Genomic DNA, 22,713 nt, shown 5'->3' with positions numbered 1-22,713 from the left:
TCCCGGCTCCGAAATCCACCATTTTTGGCACAAACGCCCTTTCCAACAGTGCCGCTCTTCCCGCGAGCCGCGTTACGGAAGAGCGCTGGAAAAACACCCGAGGGCTCGGGATGGATCGCGCTGGGAGGGAAAGGAAAAGGGCTCCCGCCCCCCCCCCCCCCCCCCCCCCCGGCCCCGCTGCCGGCCCGCCCCGCCGGGCTCCGACCTACAGCCGCCGGGCCCCGAGCGGCCCCGCGTTGGGCTGCAGCCCCGCGCCCGGCCCGGACCCGAGGTGAGGGGGATGCGGGAGCGGCGGGCGGGGGGAGCTCGGTAAGGGCTGCGGGACGGGGCCGCCGCTCGGGGCCCGCGGAGGGGCCGCGTCGGAGCTGCCGGGACCGCGGAGGGGTGGGGCGGCCCCGGGCATCGCGGGCGGGCGGGACGCGGAGCGGGGCCGGAGAGGGGGCTGCGTTCCGTCGGGTCGGGCCGGGCTCTGCGGCTTTGCATGGGAAAAGGGAAGTCCTGGGGGGTCTTAGGATGGGGGTGCTGCGCGGCTCCCCGGCGTGGTGGGGACCACGGATGTGGGGTGCTGCCGGGCACCCCGTGGTGATGGGAATCTGGGGGTGCTATGGGGGCTCCCCATGGTGCTAGGGACCCAGAGAAGTGGGGTGTTGTGGGGCACCTCATGGTGATGGAGACCTGGGGATGTTGTGGGGCACCCCATGGTGCTGGGGACACGGTGCATTCCCTGGGGTGCTGGGAACCTGGGGGTGCAGTGGGAAGCCTCGTGGTATTAGAGACCCACAGAAGTAGGGTGCTACGTGACACGCCGTGGTGATGGGGACATGGGGGTGCTGTGGGGAACCTCATGGTGATGGAGACCCCCAGAAATGTGACACACCGTGGTGTTGGAGACCCAGAGAGCTGGGGGTGCTGCGGGGCTCCCTATGGTGATGGGGATCTGGGGGTGCTGTGGGGAGCCCCATAGTAATGGGGTCCTGGAGAACTGGGGGAGCTGTGGATCTCCCTGGGGTGCTGGGAGTGTTTTGGGGAACCCCATGGTGGTGGGGATCTGGGGGGGCCGTGGGACCCCTGGGCTGCTGTAGGCACATGGCGTGCGGTGGAGATGCTCTCAGATGGAGAGGGCTCAGCCCTCAGGGAACCCACAGCTGTTGTCACTAGCCCCAAAGGGACTGGGAGCTGTTGGTGGGACGTGCTGCTGGGCTGCACTATGGGTGCTGGGCTGGCAGTGTGGCCAGGCGGGCGGTGGGGACAGCATGGTGGCAGGGGGTGTGAGTGGAGCTGGTTGTCCCCTTCCTTAGGGGCAGGGGGAGGGGTGCTGAGCATCACCCAGCCGTACGCATCCTGCTGCACTGCTGTGGCATCGCAGGGGACGTGCGGACGTGTCACCACAATGGCTCCATGCAAGGATCCCGAATCACAGCAGGGTGCTGGCAGCTCCGGCCCTCCCGCTGTGGAGGAAGCTGCCTGTGCTCAGTGCTTTCCCTTTAACTTTGGGTTTTGGGGCTTATCGCTGCACGCAGCTTCGAGGGAAACGTGCCTGCTGAGATAAATCAAGCTGCAGTGGCCAGGGCTGCTCTGGACTCTGTTCTTCTCACATTCCTCATGACCTCAGTGTTTGGCTCAGAGGAAGGTTGTTGAGTGCTGTCAGTGTGTCCACCCACGACTGCCGTCGCCCCGTTGCAGCCCCACGGATGGCACAGCCGGGCCGGGCCTGGCATCGCTCTGCCCCTGCGTGGGGAAACGCCGGTGCCAGAAGCTTCAGCATCAGCGGGGTCGGCGCGGGGTCCTCCTGCCTGCTGGAGCGGTGCCTCGAGCAGAGCATCGGGGGGCAGGGGGTGCAAGGTGGGGTGTGGGCACAGCCTGCATTGCCCAGCCCTGTGCTCCACCTGCAGCAACAAAGCCGCCGTGCTCCTCCTGCCGGGACACGGAGAGCGGCCGCTCTTTGAAGCCGTGCCACGGCGCTGGAGGCTGCTGGGGCGAGGGGACAAGGCTGGCCTTGTGCAGCCAAACCCAGCAGGTGACGGCAGAGACTTAACCCTCTCACTACGGTGTGCCACCTCTGTCCGCCTCCGCTTCTCATCCTCAGAGCAGAGCTGATGCTCTCCTGTCCTCTGGCGCAGGTGGGTGCGCACGCATGGCCAGCAGCGTGGAGCAGCGCTGAGAAAGGGCGCCGTGGCCCGAGCCGTGCAGGAAGCATCGTGATGCCCGGCTCTTATGGGGCCGGAGCGGGGCTGGAGCGGGGCCAGAGCTGTTCCTGGCGCGGCCCCAGGCAGGACAATTCCCGGTCGCGAGGCGGAAGGGAGCGCCGGGGCCGTGCAGCCGTTCCTGTTGCTCTCCCTTTTCCTCCCGCTCGATTCACAGCGGTGCTCAGGGGAAGTTTATCCTGGCCTCGGCGCTGCTTAATGACCCGCAAGGAGGAAACCGAGCACTTCCCCGGCTCAGCGAGGAGGGGATGCGCTTCAATTTAGGGGCTTAGGGCTCCTCTCTGCATGGCTTCCATGGGGTATGGGGAACAAAGCGCCCAGAGCGCAGCCCCGGAGCTGTGAGGGTGGATGCAGGCAGCCCCTGAGCCCCGGGGACATCGCTGAGGGTTGAGAGCTGCCTGCCTTGGGTTGGGGAAGCTGAGATGGGCCGTTCCAGCGCACGGATCGCTGTGGTGCGGCCGTTTCCCACCTGGCAGCGCTGTTCCCGCTGCCCCATGCAGAGATGCTGCGGCAGGTTGGGGCTGAGCAGCGCAGCTCCTTGGGCTGTGAGCTCACCCCTGGAGCGCGGCCCACGCTGCCATTTCCCTTCCTTCGCCTCTTGTTGGGTTCACAGGAACGGCCCAGCCCCTTTCTGTGCCTTTCTCCTGCAGGGAAGGGAAACACTAATTCTCATTGCTCCTTACGCTGAGTGCCAGGCTCGTGGTTGGGCGGGCATCCCGCTGGCTCCCACCCAGCCTGCGCGTGCCTGGCTCCTGGGAAAGCCAGGCTCCCATTTCACCCCCCCCCCCCCCCACCACTCCTTCTCCTGTGCTTTCATCAGGAAAAGCAGCCAGGTTCCTCCTGGGAACACCGAGCAGCCCCGGCGGGGTGGGAGACGTGGTGCAAAGCAGTGACGGGTGCTGGAAGCTGCTGGTGGTCGTGTGGCTTTGGGAAGCATCAGTTTCTGTGATCCTGGGCAGATTTCTCACTGCCTGGAGGCTCGGTGCCCTGCTCCTTCTCCCCACTCTGACTCATGGCTTTTTGCACCCTCAGAGCTGGCAGCGCGGTCGGCCCAGGCTGCAAAGCATTCCTTAAATGTACAAACAATCCCTGGGAGCAGCTCCAGCTGTCAGGCACCAGGAGGGAGCCAGGCAGAGTCGGGGCATGGCTGCAGGGATGTGGCCCAGCTTTGGGGTTGGGGTACCCCAGCTGGGGGAGCGGTGTGGGGCTGGATTGCAGTGTTTTGCAGCATGGGGCCCCGCTGTCGTTTCAGGTTGATGGTCCCCTGCTCGGCAGCACTGCGGGGAGAAGATGGCTCAGCCTGCACACCTGAACCAGAACCTGCCAGGTAAAGGGACCAGAGCTGCATGTGGCAATTGGGGGTGGGGGGCGCCACTGGATGCAGGATTGAACTGAGCCGATGGGTTTCCTCATCCCAGCACTGAGTTCAAAGCAGAGCAGAGTCCTGCAGCACCCGATGGCACGCAGGTGCCGGGGGGGCCGTCCACCATGTCACCTCCAGCAGCATCCCTGTACAGCGCAGCAGAAATGTCCTCCCGCCTCCACCAGGCCACTGCCTGAGCATCTCTGCTTGCCTTGCAGATCTCGGGGGCCCGTTCTTGTACAGGGACCAGGACGATGGCGAGAAGAGCTCGTACTCGGTGGAAACCCCCTATGGTTTCCTCTTGGACCTGGATTTCCTGAAATATGTTGATGACATCGAAAGCGGCCAAACGCTCAAGAAGGTGCCGCTGCCTCGCAGGGCGAAAGGGACGCGGCCACAGCCTGGCTCACTGCGCAGCCCCAGCAGCCACCCCAGCGCCTGGACCTCCACCGAGTCCCTGGCCTCCACATTCAGCGAGGATGGGAGGGGTGCACTGCTGCTGTCCCCGCACGGCCGGGTCCCCGAGCCCCCCGGCAAGCAAACCTCGCTCCCCACGTCCCCACCGCCTGCGGTGCGGCTGCTCCCACCTCCTGCCCGCAAGTGCCTGGCGCGAAACCCGCAGGTGGAGAAGACCTTGCTGGAGACGAGCAGGAGGCTGGAGCAGGAGCAGAGCCGCTCGCAGCCGGGCGCCCCGAGCCAGGTGCACCCATGGGTGCCGGCAGGGTCCGAGGGCCAGCCGGGCTCCGTGCGGATGAGCCCCGGCAGCTCAGGGCGCAGCACTCCGGCCGCGGGGCTCGGGACGGCCCCACTGCAGCACGTGAGGGAGCAGATGGCCGCGGCCCTGCGGCAGCTGAGGGAGCTGGAGGAGCAGGTGAAAACCATCCCGCTGCTGGAGATGCAGATCTGCGAGCTGCAGCGGGAGAAGGCGAAGCTGATGGAGAAGCTGGTGGCGGAGCCCGGCAAGGTGTTGTTGGATCATCCCGATGGGAGCGAGGAGCAGCCCCACGCAGAGCCGGAGGGAGACGTGGAGCCGGCGAAGGGACGAGCGAGCAAGATAGCAGAGCTGAGGAAGCTGACAGAGAAGCTGGCCGTGCCGGAGCGGGGCGGCCGCAGCGTGCAGGGCAAGAGCGTGGCAGCCAGGCCCAGGGCTGCAGAGAGGCAGTGCCGCTCCGTGGCGGTGGGCGAGGAGCGGGCCATGAGCGACGCTGTCTTCTACTACCGATCACAGCAGCAGGGCGGCGACGTGCCGGAAGGCAGGGAGCGTCGGGACGCGGCCGTGTGGGTGCTGGAGTCCTCGCTGGGCCTGGCCCCGGAGGCAGAGAGGGAGCTGGAGCTGCTGCAGCAGACGGTGGGGCACCAGAAGGACGTGATCGCCATGATGGAGGGGCACCTGCGGGAGGCCACGCGCGAGCTGGAGGAGCTGCGCATGGAGGTGTGCGCCCGGCAGCCGCGCGGCCGTGTGGACAAGGAGGTGACGGCCAGGCCGCAGGTGGCCGAGGCTGTGGTGGAGGCGGCGGTGGCCACGCAGAGCCAGGCGGCCGGAGAGAGTGTGGAGACGGCGGATGTGGCCGTGGGCTGCGCCCCGCAGACCGCCTGCGTCGGGGTGGGCTGCCGGCCCCACGGGCGGGACGTGGCTGTGGGGCCCGATGTGGCCGTGGGCCGTGAAGATAAAGGCAGCCAGGCCGACGTGAGCCCCCCCAATGCAGACCCCGTCGGTGCCGGCCCTGCTGACCCCAGCCCTGACCACGTGGGCCCCACCGGCCCAGGCTCTGCCGATACAGGCGCTGCCGACCCACGTCCCACCAGCGTGGGCCCCGCCGTCCCAGCCTGTGAGCAGACAGAGCCCGCCGTGTGTGAGGCCGGATGCCAGCAGCCCCCCCCAGGCAGCCCCAGTGCCCCCCCCCCGCAGCGTGCAGCAGTGCTGGGAGCCATAGGGGCTGCCGCTCATCCCACAGTCCTCTCGGCGGAGGTGGAGGACGGCGGCCAGGAGCCGGCACGGGACGGCAGAGCGGCACCCAGCCCTGCAGCCAGTGAGTTGGGTGGGGGCTCGGGGTGCCCCCCGACTCACCGGGCCCTGATCCCATCTCTGTGCTGCAGGAGCCCTGAAATCTATCATGAAGAAGCGGGACGGACCTCCTCGGAGCGAGGCTGAGGGGAGCAAGAAGAGCCTGCAGTTCGTGGGCGTGCTGAACGGGGAGTATGTGCTCAGGGTCCCTGTGGGCCCGGCGGGCTGCCCCTTCCCCCAGCCACGGGGCAATAGGGGGGACCAGGTGGGTGCAGCCATTGAGCCCCTCTCTGTGCAGGTACGAAAGCACATCCAGTGAGGAGGAGGAGGAAGAAGAGGAAGGAGACAGCTCCTCCGAGAAGGTTTCAGCTGACAGCTCTGACAGTGAGGAGCCGGGGGGCACCGACACCTCGGAGGAGGAAGAAGAGGATGCTGAGGATGGGGACGGACAAAGCGAGCTGAGCAGGCAGCAGGAGGGTGAGGGGGCCAGCACGGCCCCTCCAGAGCCCCCCGAGGTGAAGGAGAAGTAAGTGCTGCGCCTGCACCGTGCTGCGGTCCTGCTGATGGGAAAAACACTCATGTCCTGCAGAAAGCATCGGGCAGGAAAAGTAGTTCCAGCGTCACTGATCTGCTAAGGAAACCCTGAGAACAAGGCTGCAGCTGGGTCTTTTCTACAGGAGTGATGGAAAAAAAAAAAAAAAAAAAAAAAAAAGGCGTTTTTTAACAAAGGAAAAAATTCAGCCTAAAAATGGGCAGATCAGTGTCTGAGCGTGTCCGTATAAGGCTGTGTTTGGCAGGCTGGACCCCCCCCAGGGGCATGGCCACAGAACTGGGGGGAGGGCTCCAGCGATGGGGACGTTCCCTGGGGGGGGTGCAAGGAATCGGGGAGAGGAGTGAAACCTCAGGGCTGGGGGGGGCGAGGGCTCCGTGCCCTTGGTGCCATAACCACCTTGTGCCCCCCAGGTTCGAGCTGAGCCCCAGGATGCGGGAGGCCTGCCTCATTGTTAAGACTCACCTGGGCCACCCCACAGCCACCAAGAGCAAGGAGGCGGTGAGTTGGGTGCTGCGGGTGGGATGGGTACCACCAGGCCAGCCCTCCCCTAAGATGGGCAGCAATGCTCGTAGCAGCACTTTTCTTCCCAAAGCATGGCCCTGAGATCCCAAAATCCCACATAGACTCTGGGCTGTCCCTCTGTGGGGCTGGGTTGAGGGGTCCTGCCTCTGTCCCGTGCAGGGGCTCAGCCCCACTCACTGCCTGCAGCTCGCCAGCAGCAGCCTGGTCCTGCAGGAGTGGTTCCGTCTGTCCAGCCAGAAGTCATCCATCCCCGACACGGTTGCCAACCACCTCCTGGCCTTTGCTGAGCTCTCACCGGCCCTCCTGGCCCACGTGGTCAACCTGGCCGATGGGAATGGCAACACAGCCCTGCACTACAGCGTCTCCCACTCCAACTTCCACATTGTGAAGCTGCTGCTGGACACAGGTGGGTGCCCCTGAGTCTGCACAGCCCCATAAACATCCTGCTGCTGGGATGCCCTGGGAGCAGCGCCCCAAACCCCTCCTCTGCCCTTTCCCACAGGGGTCTGCAATGTGGACCACCAGAACAAAGCTGGTTACACAGCCCTCATGCTGGCAGCTCTGGCGGCCGTGGAGCAGGAAGACGACATGAATGTGGTCAGGAGGCTCTTCAGCATGGGCAACGTCAACGCCAAGGCCAGCCAGGTTGGTGTAAGCTGGGGGTCACTACATCCTGACCCCCTGCAAGCAGCTCCTGGCTCCGTGCTCACTTGAGTTCACCCCGAGGGGCCGGTATTTGGGAAGGGCATCATATCAGGAAGCTCCTTCCACCCAGCATCAGGCAAGGAGGTGCTCAGAGCCCACATGGGCATTGGGGACAGCTGCGGGACGAGCAGGTGGCCCAGCTAGGGTAGAACCATCCTGGCAGTGTTCCTCGTGTCACAGGCCGGCCAGACAGCACTGATGTTGGCCGTCAGCCACGGGCGGCAGGAGATGGTGGAAGCCCTGCTGGCCTGCGGAGCCGACGTGAACCTGCAGGATGAGGAAGGCTCGACTGCACTCATGTGTGCCTGCGAGCACGGCCGCGTGGAGACTGTGAAGCTGTTGCTGGCTCAGCCCACCTGCGACGTTTCCATCGTGGACAGTGTAAGGCTTCTCTGCCAGGGCCTGAGCACACGCACCCACCCCCAGACCCAGACCCAAACCTCTCCCAACTGCTCTCCTGTCCTCCTTAGGATGGTAACAACGCTGTCACCATCGCGCTGGAGGCAGGACACAGCAACATTGCAGTGCTCCTGTATGCCCACCTCAACGGGACGAAGGCACAGCCTCAGGTGAGTGCTGCAGCCCCCTCAGTCCTTGTAAGGGACACAGAGGTGGCACCACACCGCCAGTAGGGCTGCCCAGCGGGCAGGTGACACAGCGGGACGGAAAGGGGGCTGTGGCTCAAGTGAGAGCAGCTGACGGTACCCAAGGAAGGTGCTGTGGAGGCAACAGCAGCGTCCCATGGGTGGCAGATGCTCAGCACAGCCTTGGTGGCAGGGGATCAGCCTGGCCGGCCCCAACCAGGAGCCACTGGAGGGGTCTGTGGTGCCATTCATTGACTCTACTCCTTCTCCGCAGCAGGGGACGTCAACAGCGGGCACCAAGAGCCCTGTGAGCCCAAAGAAACCAAATTAGAGTGACCTTTGGATCCGGCTGCGTGCCAGCGGGCCGCCATCAGAGCCAGGCTGTCACTTGTCCCCCTTCCTGCTGCTCCTTCGCGTGCTGAATCGCTCCCTGAGGCTGCGGATGTTTTCCATCTCCGCTCGACAGAGCAGGCACTGTCCTGGGCCTCAGTGCAGGAAGTGTCCCGCTGCAGCTGCAGGAGCTCTGCAGGGCTGTGGGAGGGCAGGCAGCAGCAGCAGTGGGAGAGGGGACACGGAGCAGCTGCCTTGCGGCCACAGGAGCATTTGCAGACTGAAATATGCGCTCGTCTTTCCTGGCATTTCCTTTCCCAACAGAAACCTGGCTCTTCTCTAACACATGCACACAAAAGAAAAAATTATATATATATACACACACACTAAGCAATATATATATATATATATAAAGTTGAACATCAAATCACTCCATGATTTGATTTGCTCAACGGGAGCCAAAACTTCTGGGTGCTCAGGGTTGCAGCCGAGCTGACAGAAGAGATGAGAGCCACAGCTGCATTTAGGGACTGAGACTGCCCAGCCTGCGCCAGGAGCCACAGAGATGAGAGTCAGCCCACAAGCATTTCCCATTTTGAAAGTCCCACAGCCACCAACCATCCGGGGGCCGTCGCTGCCTTCACAAGCCTGCTTGCCCTCCCCAAGGGGAGGAGCAGGGCTGCTAGCTCCAGAAATAGAGCAGCAAGAAGAGCTCACAGAGAGCCTAGGGCCTGCAGAGATGGACACGGACGTAGGAATGTGTCTGTGCAAGTGTGCGTGTGCCAGGCAGGGTGGGAACAGACAAGGTGAGGACGAGGACTGGCAGCAAACAGAACAAGAAGGCTTTTGCATGCGAAGCAGGCCCTGCTCTAAGGTAAGCGATGCTGCAGCCCCCACTGCTGCCCCTTGGCTCCTCTTCCTCCACTGAGGCACACAAGGCCGGCTCTGAGCCAGCTCACAGGCTGGGAAATGCTCCCAGGAGAGCTGCTCCGGGCAGCACAGCGCTGTTCTCACCTTGTTTCGGCTTTGCACTGAAGTTACTACACGATGCTTGCAGCCACTCTCCAGTACACCGCTCTGTATGTACTCCATACTCACCGCTTTTGTTTCACACATCTGTTTACTGACATTTTTATACTGGTGTTTATTTTTAAGACAAATAAAATTTAAACTTATTTTGAAATATTACAGCCACCATCAACACTCTCCTGCCTCTTTGTCTGGTTACAGCCCCGGCCCTCTGCACTCCAACCCCACAGGTTTGTTGAACTGCCTAAATCCATCTGTGGTGCTTTTTATTTCAGAGCAGAAAACCCGAAGCCTGGATTCAGGTCCTGTGAGCTGATGGCTTCTGGCTTGTCTCACTTCACAGAAGCAAATGTAACACCGAGACCAGGTGCAGCCCTTTGCTCCCTGCTGCTAACGCTGTACAGCTGTATTGCTACGGAGCAGAACGAGGCTGTGAGGTCCTTGCAGGGCAGGAGGGTGCAGTGACCACACAGAGACAAGTGGGGAGGGCTACAGCTGCTCCGAGCCACCCCACTCACTACAAATGCATGCCCACCTGGTCACCTGCTCACAGCTGATGCCTTGTGCCACTCAGCAGCACAGCAGGCAGCTCTGCTCTGTTGCCTGTTCTCAGCACACCACATTCTTTGGTCACGGCCAATGCTATGCTGGGAATGAAAAGCAGCCAGATAAGAGAACTCCACAGCAGGCCTCTCCTTGCACTGAGCCAGGCCTGGAGAGCTCTGCTGTGCCACAAGAACCAAGGAAAGGCAGGCTCACTCTATGATCTGAAATTAAAGGGACATCAAAGAGGAAACAAGAATCAGATAAAGCAACAGCACATGCACATACCTGACAATCCTAAGCTCAGTGATTGGAACATTCAGCTCTGCAAATGCTCTCCTCAGCTTTTGGAAGCTCAAGCTTTCTTCCCGGTCCCTGAAGTGCCTTAACGAGGTTCAGGGCATTGAAGGAAGACAAAGATTCCCACCTGCACTGTGACAGTTTTCAGACCGACTCTTCATATTTTGTCCTACCTCTACCTTTATTTAGTGGCCTAAAATAAACTCTTCTGGCTGATCTTGTGGCAGAAGCGAAAGCTGCAGGCACTGATGTTGATTTACTGACACCTCGAAGAGGAAAGGTAACACTTGCTCTCTGTGGGTGACTGCCAGGAAAGACAGCAAGGAGCTGTATTTATAGCAGCACTGATGGAATTGCTTACTGAGGACAGAAAGGCTGAGGCAGCAGGCAGTTACTTTGCAGGCTGGTAAGTTGCCTCCCAAATTATAATAGAACTCTATAGAGGAACTGCAAGCATAGCAGTACCTCCCTGCTGGTTACATACAGAGCTAGCAGAACAGTCTGAAACGAGGTTGCTGTAACCAAAATAAAGTTAGCTTTGTTGCAAGTAACAAGTTAACCAAAAATACAGGAACAGAACAACATCAGGATGAAGGCATCATGTACAAGCACAGTTCCAAGAGCAGGCTTTGGTCCCCTTACTGAGCCCCAAACCAAAGGCTGACGACCCGCACACAAAGGCACCTATAAAGCTAAAATATTCAATAAGCAGGCAAAAAACTACTGGAAAAAAAACTTTTATTGAGCAACCACCAACGCCGCGCTGCTCTCCATCTCGCTGCAGGCCGCTCCAAACGCACGCAGCGCCCATCAGCAGCGCGGTGCGGGCCCGGCCGTGCAGCTGGGGCGGCCCGTAGAGCTCAGCGCAGCCGCCGTGCCTCGCGTTCCGACTCGAGCAGGGTGAGGACGTCTCCCTCTCGCACCGGTCCCTTCACGTTGCGGATGATAGAGCGGCTCGTGTCGTCCATGAACTCCACGCGCACCTGAGGCGAAGCAAAGCGTCATCGCGGCTCGGCGGTCCCGCGGCCCGGCCCAGCGGCCCGCTCACCTGCGTGCACTGCCCCTGGGAGCCGGTCCGGCCCAGCACCTTGGTGACCTACGGACACAGAGCGGCGCGTCAGAACCGGGACATCGCCCCGCCCCCCGGAGCCCCCCGGAGCCCCTCGCGGCCCCTCGCCCCCACCCTGGCCAGCTTGATGGGCTGCACGCGGCTCGTGTCCATGGCGGCTCTGGCGGCAGGAAGGGGGAGGGGCCTCCCTGCGGCGCTTTATATAGAGACAAAGCTCGCGGGATCCAGTAAATCGCGCGCGACTCAGTAAATCTCACGAGACTTAGCAAACCTCGTGCGTTCCCGCTGCACAGCCTCACCTTGCGCACATCCAAATCTCGCGACGTTCAGCATAAACCCCCTCCTCCCCCCCCCCGGTTTTCGGCTCCCCAAGTCTCGCGGGGCCAAACATGCACCGCGGCCTCCCGCCCCCGCCCCTCGCTGCCCTTCACAACAGCCAAGATGGCGACGGCCACCCGGCTCATCCAGCGGCTCCGTAACTTCCTGGCGGGGGTAAGGGCGGCTCCGACCCGCGGCATCGCGCGTCCTGCTTGCTGCTGGCGAGCTTCGGCGGCCGCGCTGTGGTGGCCTCCGCTTGAGGTTCTCTCGCCTTGCCTTGCAGCGGGACCTCCAGGCCAAGCTAGCGCTGCGCTACACGGAGATCTCCAAGAGGTACCGCTGTGTGGGGGGGCGGCGCTGCTCCCTTTTAACCCGGCGGCGCTGAGGCCTTCTGGCAGCAGCCCTTGTGCTGGAGCTCTCACACCTTTGCAGGACGCAGCCGCCGCCCCGGCTACCGGTGGGCCCCAGCCACAAATTCGCTGACAACTATTACTGCACCCGGGATGGGCGCCGGGAGGCGGGCCCGCCTATCGTGGTCGCTTCGGGGCTGAAAACCCTCGCAGCGGGGGCTGAGGGCAGCAGGTAGGTGGGAGCCCCTCTGCCCAGAGCTGGTGTGAGCGTCGTGGTTTGCACCAAAACGTTGCTCTTCTTGCACCTGTGGATGCCCCATCCCTGCAGGTATTCAAGGCCAGGCTGGATGTGGCGCTGAGCAGCCTGGTTTGGTGGCTGGTGACCCTGCATATAGCAGGGGAGTTGAAGCTGGATCTTTGACATCTGTTTCAACCCAGGCTGTTCTATGATTCTGTGATAACAAGCAGTGCTGGCAGCTTTCATAGCTTAAAAGAATGCTGAAGTGATTGTCTGTGCTTTTCTCTAGTACAGCGTCTTCTCTTTTTCTACCCCAGCTCAAGCTCTGCAGTGACAGCAACTGACAAAAAGCCAGTGACGCCGGGGCCGGTGCTTAAGAAGTGGGAAATCTCAAAAGACCAGCCCTACTTGTGAGAAATGAGTGTGATAAATCTGGATGTACAGGTCTTGGTTCATTAAAAAGCAGCACTTTGATGGTAAGCCTGCAGTGGATTTAGCTATGGAGATGTTATACAGAACATATTTGCACGCACAACTAATAAATATATTTAAAGTTGTGATTGTTCTCCCCTTTTGTCTGTTCTGTTGGAGTTACTGAAATTATTCTTTAATGCTGTTTTGGATGTGAAGTTATTTCAAGAGGGTAATAGGATGATGTACAAGCTTGGGCTTGGCATGTTTATGAGCTGCTTGTGATGTAAACTCCTGCAAGAGGAGACCCAGAAACACAGCTGGGATATCCCTAATGGACAGAGCTGAACAACACACCTGGCACTCTTATGTTCTGGTAAGAGATATCCATTAACTGTGGCACTGCTTAGCTCTCAGTAGCCTCAGAGTCCGGTCTGATGGGCTTAGCATCCATCACTTCATTCTGCCTTCACACCCATAAAGCTGTGACTTGAGTGGTTGGTATAGATTTTGCTCTGGCTCGTAGCACACCAAGCACCTTGAGACATTTGGCATGGCTGGGAGGAATCCAGCCCTTACCAACACTTCCCAGGACAACTGTTAAGAGCAGAGCAGTCAGTTGGGATAGGGGCCCCTCCAGGCTCACCCTGCCAGCTGCAGGTCCCACAGCCCAGCATCCAGCCCTGTGCTCTTTCAGTGAGTTCCAGTGGTGAGTGATGTCTGTCGGCGATGAGTATTATAGTTTTGCTGACATATCTCTGTAAGGGTATGAGCTCATTTGCCTACTCTGCTTCCCCAGTTTGTCAAATCTGTTATCCATCTGGGCAGCTGTCCACCCCTAGCCCCATAACATAGAATGACAGAATGGCCTGGGTTGCAAAGGACCACAGTGATCATCAGTTCCAACCCCCTGCTGTGTGCAGGTCACCAACCAGCAGCCCAGGCTGCCCAGAGCCACATCCAGCCTGGCCTTGAATGCCTGCAGGGATGGGGCATCCACAGCCTCCTTGGGCAACCTGTTCCAGTACCTCACCACCCTCTGGGTGAAAAACTTCCTCCTAATATCCACCCTAAACCTGCCCTGTCTCAGTTTAAAACCATTCCCCTTGTCCTATCACCATCCACCCTCACAAACAGCTGTTCCCCCTCCTGTTTATACGCTCCCTTCAAGTACTGGAAGGCCACAATGAGGGCTCCATGGAGCCTTCTCTTCTCCAAGCTAAACAAGTCCAGTTCCCTCAACCTTTCCTCAGTGAGAGCTGCTCCAACCCTCTGATCATCTTAGAGACCCTCTGGACCCATTCCAAGTGCTCCACGTCCTCCCTGTGCTGGGGGACATCTTCAATACCAATGAGTGCCTCCTGGTGCTCACTTTAACTCAGGATAGCAGCCTCAAAGATGCCACGTTCTCAGGAGAAAAGGCATTAACTCAAAGCCTTGGCCAGCATCGCATCGCAGTGGGACTGCTGAGTTACTGCAGCCTCACCGATACAACGACCGTGTGATCCCTTTGCAAACTAGTTCACAGTTATTTGGGGGCATTGATTTTTTGGTTTCTTTGGGCTGGGCTTTGATCTGTTTGGCGACCCTGAAGTCGAAACAAGATGGTCACCGCGGTCCTTTTCAACCCAGGCCGTTCTACGAGCAGCGGGGCAAACCCTGCTTAATATCTCCATCGATGACGCTGGCAGTGAGACGCGCCTGAGGGACGGGATGCCGCCCGGCAGAACTTCGCGAGGTGCAGCACATCCGCACCGCCGGGCGCAGCCGAGCTCACGCACACGACGCGCCGCGCGCAGCCCGCGGGGCCGCGATATCCGCCGAGGGGGCGGGGCCTCGCGGAGGAGGCGGGGCCTCCTGAAGGTCGCGGGCCGGCTCGAGGCCGTCTATTGGCCGAGGGGCGGGGCGTCGCGCATGCGCCCTGCCCTCCCGCGGCCCGCTTTATAGACGCGCGGCGGTGGGCCGGGGGTCGGCATGGCGCGGCTGCTGGCGGTGCTGGTTGTGCTGCTGCGCGCGCTCCGCCCGCTGCCCTCCTCTGCGTCCGGCAACGGTGAGTGCGGGCGGCCGCGTCTCCTGCCGTCCTCTCTCCCCATTGGATCCCTGTGCACGCCCTTCTCTTTCATTGGCCGACGCCATCCGCGGCTCTCTCGCTTTCATTGGCTGGCGCTGCGCGCGGCTCACGAGCACCCCGGGAACGGGCGGCGGGGTTCCCCATCGCGGGGTTCCCCCAATGACGGGGTTCCTCTCCGCTCGCCCCGCCCCGCAGGTTCCCTGGTTCGGTGCCCCCCCGAGAAGTTCCACTGTTCGGTTCTGCGCGACCCCCAAACTGACTGCTACCCCCTGGAGTGGCTCTGCGACGGTCATCCCGACTGCGATGATGAACGGGACGAACTGGACTGCGGAGGGATCGGGAGCACCGCCGTGCCCACCGCCGGCGATACGGGTACGGCTGGGCCTTTCTGGGGGGGCTGGCCTTGGTCTCCGGGATGGGCTGGGAGCCCCTGTGCTCATTACTTGCGGTGCGGGGTCAGACGGGGCGGTGAGGCGGGGCACCGGGTTCACGGTGCAGCCTGGGGGCGAGTTCCGTATGAACGGGGAGCAGAACGTCGTGCTGACAGATGCGGAGCCCCGGCACGAACTGCCCAGGGCGGTGGGGCGGTCTGCTTCTCCGGGGATCCCCAAATACCTCCGGGATGCTTTGCTGTGCACCTGCTGCAAGGAGCTGCCGTGGCTGGGGCACCTCCAGCAGTTCTTGCGGTTCATATCTCCTCCCAGCAATGCCACACAGCTGCCGTAAAGCCCAGAGTGCAGTGGAACAGCTTTGCGGTGTTGTTATAAAGATAAGAGCTGTGGCTGACTGGCAGAGCCTTCCCTCCGTGTTTTCAGCCCTTTTGAAGGCAGCCTCATCCATCACACCTCGCCCTGGGCTGTGCTCGCCCAGCTGAGCAGAGGAAATGCTGAGCAGCCCCACCTCCCGTGCAGCATTCAGGCGCCGCAGGGCTTCCTCAGGAAGAGATTTGAAGTGTCTGCTTCCCTGCCTGCTATGCTGGCTGCCCTTGGTCATCACTGAATGGCCTGAATTGGAAGGGACCCCAAGGGACATGAATCTCCAACCCCCTGCCACAGGCAGGGCCACCAACCCCCACATTTCACAGCAGCCCAGGCTGCCCAGGGCCCCATCCAACCTGGCCTTGAACACCTCCAGGGATGGACGGGGCATCACAGCCTCTCTGGGCAGCTGTTCCAGCACCTCACCAATCTCATAGGAAAGAACTTGTCCTTGGGCTTTGTGCTCCCTGGCCCTATGGGCAGAATGGGTGCAGCCGTCTTGCTTCAGGAGCCACTTTTAATCAAGCTTTCCTGCTTGCTTGGTTTGCTCATTGGCTTTTTCTCCTCCTACCCTAACAGTTCTCCCAGTCTAAGAGAGGTGAGGAAAGTTTCCCAGCTCCCAACTGCTGGCGTGGGCTAATGATAGTAACAGCACATAAGGCTTTGCTTCAGCTGATACAGCCCTGCTGGCTCTCCTGAGTGAGCTGGGCACCTGTTTGGGTTTGGGCTGGAGGTTGCTGTGCATGGTGCTGGGAGCCTGCTGGACTTTTTGCTTTTTTCCATCTCAGAGGCTTCATCTGTCCCTGCACCCGGGCGTGCTCTGCCGTCCAGGAATCACGGCCGCATGTGGATGGTGATCGTTGCAGGTATGTGAGACTCAGAGCACAAATGTGGGCAGGTTCCCCATTGCAAGAGGTGCCTACGTGACCGGTGTGGTAAGAGACTGGGTCTCTGTGTCCCCTGTCTCAGCTGGAGGAAGGAGCTGATGCTGCCCTTCTGCACATGCACAAATGCAAGTCCCACCTATTCCCCCCTCACCTGTAATCCACTCCTATGTATGTGAAATGCACCTTTTGGCAATAAGGGTAAGGACTGTGACTCACTGGTCTGGTGTGCACCCACCACACAAATATTGTTGGGTTGGAAGCTATACTGGAGCTGAGGGTGATGATCTGGATTTTCTTTCCCCCCTCCAATCCAATCTCTTTTTCTCTCTCCTTATCTCTTTTCTCTCTTCTCTCACTTTTCAAGCTAAATTAGGATGTAACACAATGCATATCATCACACCTAATCACCAGTAATGTACGGATAGGTCAATATCTTCATCCCTGCAGGCATTCAGGGCCAGGCTGGATGTGGCTCTGGGCAGCCTAGTCTGGTGGTTGGCGACCCTGCACACAGCAAGGGCTTGGAACTGGATGAGCACTGTGGTCCTTTTCAACCCAGGCCATTCCATGATTCTATGAAATATATATCTGCATTTTGTGCTTGGTATTATAGTGTAATACATATCAACATTTGTTTGGCAGGGTTTCACCTTAATTATCCTGAGGGAGTGTCAAAACCTCAGAGATCCTCCCCTAAGGCTCCATGCAATCTGGCACTAACACTGCCGTGCTCTTTGTCCATTATTCTTCAGGCTGCTGGTCTCTCATTAATGCTATCGAGCAGCAGTGCCTGGTGCAGATATCCAGGCACAGTGAGTGGTTCTCTGCTTATGCGCTCTTCTCTTTAGTGCTCCTGAGCTGCCTGGTAGCTGTGGGTGGTATCGCTGCATGGGGGAAGTCCAAAGCAAAAAGCAGGTCTGACATCTTCAGTCTCGAAAATGCCTCCAGGGAGCAGTTGGTGCCTGACAAGAGCCAGGCAGACCTGTTCTCCTGACAGGTAAGTTCTTTGCCCCCACGTGAGGGAGCACTGCTTCCTGCCCTGTGTTTCTAGCACTAGAGCTTTCCCTTGGGTAGCTTTTCCCAGCTCTCTGTGCTGCTGCTCAGCCACACACCCGCCGTCTCAGTTTGCCCTGAAGCAGCAGAGCTCTCGCCTTCCTCACTACCAGACATGAGAGCTCCTGTTTGGCTGCAGGATCCCTGCATGACCTCCTGTGAGAAGGTGCTGCCTAGTTTTGGTACTCCTATGTCCTTCCTGTGCTGCTGAGGGCTCTCAGCACTCATGCTAGGGCAGATTTCCTGCTGTGGGTTGATTTCCCAGACTTACAAACTGAATAAAACTGGATTTCACGGCAGAAGGGCTGCCAACAACCATGGTCTTGTTTCCTGTAACAGGGATCTTTCTCTGTGAGGTGGTAAGATGGGACTGAACTGCTCTCCCTGCTGCTCACCATGGAAGCTGGCTGAATTTGGACGTGAATCTGATTTGCTGTTGTACTCGGATCTCCCATTGGAAATGACTCTTAGATGGTAGCACTATGGGACTCGAAACAGGACAGGACCTTCCCCAGTGCTGTGAAGTCACCCCTCCTGCAGATCACAGAAATTCCCTCTTTTTGCCTGCAAGGATTATTCTTGCTTCTCTTCACCGTGGCCTTCAACCTGTAGGTTTAATTCTCCATGAAGGCGCAGTGCCAGGTGCTGCTCTGCCACCCCTCTCAGCAGAGCTCACTGAACCCACACACATCAGATGTGCGCTCCCTGAGCCTTCTTTTGCTGGGGGTTTTGAGTGTTTGGTGTCTTGCTTTCAGCTTGAAATAACGAGTTCCTTGAGTCAAATGCTGTGAGAGCTCTGCTCTGTGAGCTCTGCTTTGTGGTTGTTTCTGCATGGCTCTGTGCTGTGCTCTTTGTGTAACTGACAGTGTTGGAGTTGTGTTGTGTCACCCAGCAGCAGCTCAGCACCACGCAGCCCCTCCTTCCCAGCAGGAGAAGAAAAAAAAAAAAGAAAAGAAAAAAGAAAGTAATTAATTTATATATATTTACAAAACAAATGCTGCACGATGAGTTGCTCAACACCTGCTGGCTGGTGCCCAGCTGGAGCACGGAGTGTTAGCAGTGTTCTTTATGTCCTTCATTCCCCAAAGCACAGCACCACACCAGACACTGAGAAAGCCGCCCTGTCCCAGCTGAAAACAGGACAGGAGATCCCTGACCTGTGCCTCTAATTCAGTGCTGATCTCTGTTCCGTGTGCTCCTTGCCAAGGGCTCAGTGAGTGCACAGAGGACACAGAGCTGCTCTGTGCTGCTGGGCTGAGCAAAGCTTCCCATCAGTCCCAGAGCAGGGCATTCTGTTCTTGTGTCGCATGTAAGTGTGCAGCAGTCACCCACGGAGCAGCTGGGCACATTGCAGCATCGGTATTTGTTGCACCAAGAGGTTGTGTGCGTGACCTTGGGGACAAGCAGAGGTGGCTGTTGGGGAAGGATATGGGAGAATAAAGAATGGAAAGCTGGAATGACTTCTGAATTTGCCTGTTTTTTGCATTTCTTTTGTCTCTGTGGGCAGATGGGGACAGCAGGAGCCGGGTCTGAGCTGGAGCAAAGGGGAGTTTTAGGGTGAATGTTAGGAGGAAGTTTTTCACACAGGGTGGTGAGGCACTGGCACAGGTTGCCCAAGGAGGCTGTGGATGCCCCATCCCTGCAGGCATTCGAGGCCAGGCTGGATGTGGTTCTGGGCAGCCTGGGCTGCTGGTTGGTGACCTGCACACAGCAGGGGTTGGAACTGGTGATCACTGTGGGCCTTTGCAACCCAGGCCCTTCTGTGATTCTGTGACTGCGGTGTGCAGTGGCTGAACTGGGGAAAGTGAAATTTTGGGAGCAGGGTGAACGGAGCAGTGGGTGTGAGGTGTGCAGCTGGCGCTTACAGCGAGCTGCTGCAGCTGAACAGGTGACAAATGGAGCTCTTAGCCTGAGAATAAGGTGGAGAAAAAACTGCCTGAGCTTATTCCTTCTGCTTTAGAGCAAATGAAAGGCATGGGGCGCCCGGCAGAGCAGGGGGTGCTTCAGGTGTCCCAACAGGACTGAGGGAGGTCTGCTGGTGGTGTCGGGGCTGTATGGCAGAGGTCAGCTGTCAGCAGCCTGTCCTGGATCATCCTCTTAGCTTGAGCTGCTGAGCTGAGCCGTGCTGTGCTGCTCTGCTGGGCTCTGTGCTCAGCAGCGAGGCTGCAGTGTGAACGTGGGACGGGCAGCTTCTTCCCTCTGCAGGCTTAGGTTGGCTTTGCTTACTGACCCCTGAGTGTTTCAGGCTTGAAAGCAAGCTGGTGTTTTGGGTTTCAGACAAAAACTTGGAATGCATCTGTGACAGTGATTTCCCTTCCTCTGTTCTGTGCCAGAAACGTTTCTCTTCTGTTCTCTGGGCTCAATAGCTTTGATTGTTGAGGGCTGGAGCTGCTTTTCAGCCTCGTGGCAGCTTTGTGGGGTTCTGAGGGCTGAGCTGGGGAGGTGCTGAGTGCTTCCCTCCTCTGGGTGATGGAAGAGATGGGACAGGGGCAGCTGCATTAGTGCTCACGTGCTGAACCAACAGCTGGGGCCAAGAGCTGCATCTGCTGTGGATTTACAAAGCTGGTACCGACCTCATGCCTCCAACACCAGGGGTGTCCTGCTGGGCAATGCTGTGACGTGCACCAAGCACACACAAGTAACAAAAACAGAATAAGGGAAAAGTGCAAGGCTGGAATTAGTTCCTTATATAAAGGATTCGTGCTCCAATCTCATTAGCGTCTTAAGGAGCGGACGCTCAGCTGCCTGCAGCTCCTGCAGTGCAATCTGCTCAGCAATCAGCTTTGGGAACCCAGCAGGTGCCTCCACACAGCCAGGGCCCGTGGGCAGCAGCTCGGGGCAGTGTCCCAGCTGTCGGTGTGTGGGGCAGCACGGCCATGAAGCCACGGCTGCCATCCCACACGCCATAGCTGGGATAGCATAGCAATGGGGCAGCTGGGGAGGAGACGCGCGAGTCTGTGTGCCAGCCTGAAGCCTGCGGCACGGTGGGGCGGCCGGACGGCCGAGGAGGAGGAGCTGCACATCCCGTTTGCACAGGACAGCCTGGTGAAGCAATGGAGCTCCATGCAGAACGTGGCAGACCGGAGCCAGGAGGAGAGCAAGGTCCCAGTCCGGAGGAACAAGTACTTCCTCAACATCAATGTGGGTGGCAAGCTGTTCCACATCGCCTGCAGAGTGGTGGCCCGGTACCCCGTCACCAGGCTGGGGAAGCTGGCCACCTGCACCGACCCTACGAAGAAGCTGAAGCTCTGTGATGACTACTGCGTGCAGAGGAACGAGTACTTCTTTGACAGAGACCCTTCCATCTTCCACTACATCTTCCACTTCTACTGCAGCGGGGTGCTGTGGATAATGGACGAGATGTGCCCCAGCAACTTCGTGGAGGAAATCGAGTACTGGGGGATCCACCTGAAGCACGCCCAGCGCTGCTGCCGGATCCTGTTTGAGGAGAAGCAGGACGAGCTCAGTGAGTACCTGAAGATCCAGAAGGAGCTGGAGGCAGAGCTGGAGCCCATGGACTCGGCAGGGCAGTTTGAGGGCAAATGCTTGGGGAAGTTCCGCAGGGCCATCTGGAACCTCATTGAGAACCCGTATTCATCCGTCCCGGCCAAGATCATCGCCGTCATGTCCAGCTTCTTTGTGCTCATCTCCATCGTGGGCATGACGCTGAGCACGGTGGAGGAGATGAAGCACAAGACGGGGAAGAAGTGGATGGAGCAGATGGAGATGATCTGCGCCATCTTCTTCACCTCCGAGTACCTCATGCGGCTCATCTCCTCCTCCAGCTTCAAGAACTTCCTGCGGGCGGCGCTCAATGCCATCGACCTGGTGGCCATCCTGCCCTTCTACATCCAGATCCTCTTTGAAAACCTGGACGAAGGAGAGACGCTGTACCACGAGGAGCTGCACAAAGTGGAGAACGTGAGCAAGCTGGGCAAAGTGCTCAAACTCATCAAGCTGATGCGGATCTTCCGCATCCTCAAGCTGGCACGGCACTCCACGGGGCTCCGCGCCTTCGGCTTCACCATGAGGCAGTGCTACCAGCAGGTCTGCTGCCTCTTCCTCTTCATCGCCATGGGGGTCTTCACTTTCTCTGCTCTCATGCACTCGGTGGAGCACGACGTGCCGGGCACCAACTTCACCAGCATCCCCTACGCGTGGTGGTGGGCAGCGGTAAGGAGCGGGCGGAGGGCTGCGGTGTGGCTGTGGGATGGGGTGGAGGCAGCGAGGAGCAGAGCTGAGGATGCCAGCCCTTCTCTTGCCCCACCTCCTTGTGCTCCTTGTGCTCCTTTTCCCAAGCAAACCCACGCTCAAACCTCATCTCCTGCCCGAGCCCTGGGCTGCAGCACCCCCAGTCTGCACGGCTCTGTGTCAGTGCGTCGCCCCATACTGGAGCTGCAGTGTGGGTGGGTGATGGACGTGCCGGGGGGAGCAGCTCAGGCTGCAGAGCAGCTCGTGGGGCAGCAGCAATGTCAAACACACAGTGCTTCATCCTCTCCATTCCTTCTTCAAGGAGGACCACTAAGATGGTCTGGAGCATCTCTCCTATGTTTGGCTTGGAGAGGAGAAGGCTCTGGAGAGACCTCATTGTGGCCTGCCAATACCTGAAGGGAGCTTATAAACAGGGGGGAGAATGGCTGTTTATGAGGGTAGATGGTGATAGTATAAGGGGGGATGGCTTTAAAGTGAGACAGCGGAGGTTTAGGTTGGATATCAGGAGGAATTTCTTCACCCAGAGGGTGGTGAGGCACTGGAACAGGCTGCCCAAGGAGGCTGTGGATGCCCCATCCCTGCAGGCATTCGAGGCCAGGCTGGATGTGGCTCTGGGCAGCCTGGGCTGCTGGTTGGCAACCTGCACACAGCAGGGGTTGGAACTGATGAGCAATTATGGGCCTTTGCAACCCAGGCCGTTCTGTGATTCTGTGATTCCCCCCCAGGTCAGCCTCTCCACCGTGGGCTATGGGGACACAGTGCCCGACACGGTGCTGGGCCGGATTGTGGCATTTGGCTGCATCTCCTTTGGCATCATCCTCAACGGCATGCCCATCTCCATCCTCTACAACAAGTTTTCGGACTACTATGCCAAGCTGAAGGCACACGAGAACGAGAGCAGCCTCTCCCTGAAGCTCTCCAGGCGGCTCCGTCTGAAGCAGCGCATCCTGCAGAAGCTGTCGCAGTGCTGCTGCCCCGACCCCAGGCATGTGGGGTACTGAGCTGGGGAGCAGCCCCGGCAGCAAGGTTTAATAAAGCAGCCCCAAACCGTGCTTTGTCTCAGGTTTTGGCACAGCGCAGCAAGCGTGCTGACAGCAGGGAGTCAAACATTCCCCCTGTTCACCAGCTCCTGCACGCTGCTGTGCAGGGCCGCTAGGATGATCAGGGGACTGGAGCACCTCCCCTGTGAGGACAGGCTGAGGGAGCTG

The 22,713-nt window shown here is 59.4% G+C and overlaps 5 protein-coding genes across 8 annotated transcripts; 4 read left to right on the top strand and 1 right to left on the bottom strand.

Annotated features, from left to right (window-relative positions):
• Positions 1–200: 200 nt before the first annotated feature.
• On the top strand, positions 201–9,467 carry KANK3 (KN motif and ankyrin repeat domains 3). 2 transcript variants are annotated; one of them, XM_042829358.1, is made up of 11 exons: positions 201–271; positions 3,457–3,531; positions 3,786–5,597; positions 5,665–5,764; positions 5,871–6,098; positions 6,536–6,623; positions 6,834–7,053; positions 7,150–7,292; positions 7,533–7,733; positions 7,823–7,921; positions 8,214–9,467. In XM_042829358.1, the coding sequence occupies exons 2-11, from the start codon at positions 3,495–3,497 to the stop codon at positions 8,265–8,267; spliced, it is 2,982 nt and encodes a 993-aa protein (XP_042685292.1). In that variant the 5' UTR covers positions 201–271; positions 3,457–3,494; the 3' UTR covers positions 8,268–9,467. The 2 variants fall into 2 exon arrangements, with proteins under 2 accessions (XP_042685292.1, XP_042685291.1); XM_042829357.1 differs by having other exon boundaries at positions 8,211–9,467.
• Positions 9,468–10,859: 1,392 nt separating this feature from the next.
• RPS28 (ribosomal protein S28) lies at positions 10,860–11,391 on the bottom strand. The gene is made up of 3 exons (XM_042829359.1): positions 11,322–11,391; positions 11,187–11,234; positions 10,860–11,121 (listed from the first exon to the last, which is right to left on the bottom strand). Exons 1-3 carry the CDS (start codon positions 11,358–11,360, stop codon positions 10,999–11,001), a joined length of 210 nt encoding a protein of 69 aa, XP_042685293.1. The 5' UTR covers positions 11,361–11,391; the 3' UTR covers positions 10,860–10,998.
• Positions 11,392–11,621: 230 nt separating this feature from the next.
• Positions 11,622–12,671, top strand: NDUFA7 (NADH:ubiquinone oxidoreductase subunit A7). The gene is made up of 4 exons (XM_042829352.1): positions 11,622–11,699; positions 11,809–11,858; positions 11,958–12,107; positions 12,431–12,671. Exons 1-4 carry the CDS (start codon positions 11,649–11,651, stop codon positions 12,525–12,527), a joined length of 348 nt encoding a protein of 115 aa, XP_042685286.1. The 5' UTR covers positions 11,622–11,648; the 3' UTR covers positions 12,528–12,671.
• A 1,817-nt stretch (positions 12,672–14,488) lies between these two features.
• CD320 (CD320 molecule) lies at positions 14,489–18,761 on the top strand. 3 transcript variants are annotated; one of them, XM_042829343.1, is made up of 5 exons: positions 14,489–14,574; positions 14,791–14,967; positions 16,142–16,219; positions 17,089–17,237; positions 17,633–18,761. In XM_042829343.1, exons 1-4 carry the CDS (start codon positions 14,499–14,501, stop codon positions 17,232–17,234), a joined length of 477 nt encoding a protein of 158 aa, XP_042685277.1. In that variant the 5' UTR covers positions 14,489–14,498; the 3' UTR covers positions 17,235–17,237; positions 17,633–18,761. The 3 variants fall into 3 exon arrangements, with proteins under 3 accessions (XP_042685277.1, XP_042685278.1, XP_042685279.1); XM_042829344.1 differs by lacking the exon at positions 16,142–16,219; XM_042829345.1 differs by lacking the exon at positions 17,089–17,237.
• A 1,457-nt stretch (positions 18,762–20,218) lies between these two features.
• LOC122165949 (potassium voltage-gated channel subfamily V member 2-like) lies at positions 20,219–22,557 on the top strand. Its single transcript, XM_042829356.1, has 2 exons — positions 20,219–21,466; positions 22,231–22,557. Exons 1-2 carry the CDS (start codon positions 20,219–20,221, stop codon positions 22,504–22,506), a joined length of 1,524 nt encoding a protein of 507 aa, XP_042685290.1. The 3' UTR covers positions 22,507–22,557.
• The last annotated feature ends 156 nt before the right edge of the window (positions 22,558–22,713 follow it).

This window comes from Centrocercus urophasianus, unplaced genomic scaffold (assembly GCF_019232065.1).
Source record: "Centrocercus urophasianus isolate 14NV4802_14NV808 unplaced genomic scaffold, USGS_Curo_1.0 seq_308, whole genome shotgun sequence".
NCBI classification, from domain to species: Eukaryota; Metazoa; Chordata; class Aves; order Galliformes; family Phasianidae; genus Centrocercus; species Centrocercus urophasianus.
Note: the sequence above shows the minus strand (reverse complement) of the source record. Positions and strands in the feature narration are given on the sequence as shown.

Coding starts and splice junctions, on each gene's coding strand:
- LOC122165949 (XM_042829356.1), top strand. CDS start 20,219: ATGGGGCAGCTGGGGAGGAGACGCGCGAGTCTGTGTGCCAGCCTGAAG. Junction 21,467..22,230: donor ACGCGTGGTGGTGGGCAGCG/GTAAGGAGCGGG, acceptor ATTCCCCCCCAG/GTCAGCCTCTCCACCGTGGG.
- CD320 (XM_042829343.1), top strand. CDS start 14,499: ATGGCGCGGCTGCTGGCGGTGCTGGTTGTGCTGCTGCGCGCGCTCCGC. Junction 14,575..14,790: donor CTCCTCTGCGTCCGGCAACG/GTGAGTGCGGGC, acceptor CCCGCCCCGCAG/GTTCCCTGGTTCGGTGCCCC. Junction 14,968..16,141: donor GCCCACCGCCGGCGATACGG/GTACGGCTGGGC, acceptor TTTCCATCTCAG/AGGCTTCATCTGTCCCTGCA.
- NDUFA7 (XM_042829352.1), top strand. CDS start 11,649: ATGGCGACGGCCACCCGGCTCATCCAGCGGCTCCGTAACTTCCTGGCG. Junction 11,700..11,808: donor TCCGTAACTTCCTGGCGGGG/GTAAGGGCGGCT, acceptor CTTGCCTTGCAG/CGGGACCTCCAGGCCAAGCT. Junction 12,108..12,430: donor GCGGGGGCTGAGGGCAGCAG/GTAGGTGGGAGC, acceptor TTTCTACCCCAG/CTCAAGCTCTGCAGTGACAG.
- KANK3 (XM_042829357.1), top strand. CDS start 3,495: ATGGCTCAGCCTGCACACCTGAACCAGAACCTGCCAG. Junction 5,598..5,664: donor GGCACCCAGCCCTGCAGCCA/GTGAGTTGGGTG, acceptor TCTGTGCTGCAG/GAGCCCTGAAATCTATCATG. Junction 6,624..6,833: donor CCACCAAGAGCAAGGAGGCG/GTGAGTTGGGTG, acceptor CACTGCCTGCAG/CTCGCCAGCAGCAGCCTGGT.
- RPS28 (XM_042829359.1), bottom strand. CDS start 11,360: ATGGACACGAGCCGCGTGCAGCCCATCAAGCTGGCCAGG. Junction 11,235..11,321: donor AGCCCATCAAGCTGGCCAGG/GTGGGGGCGAGG, acceptor CTGTGTCCGTAG/GTCACCAAGGTGCTGGGCCG. Junction 11,122..11,186: donor CCCAGGGGCAGTGCACGCAG/GTGAGCGGGCCG, acceptor GCTTCGCCTCAG/GTGCGCGTGGAGTTCATGGA.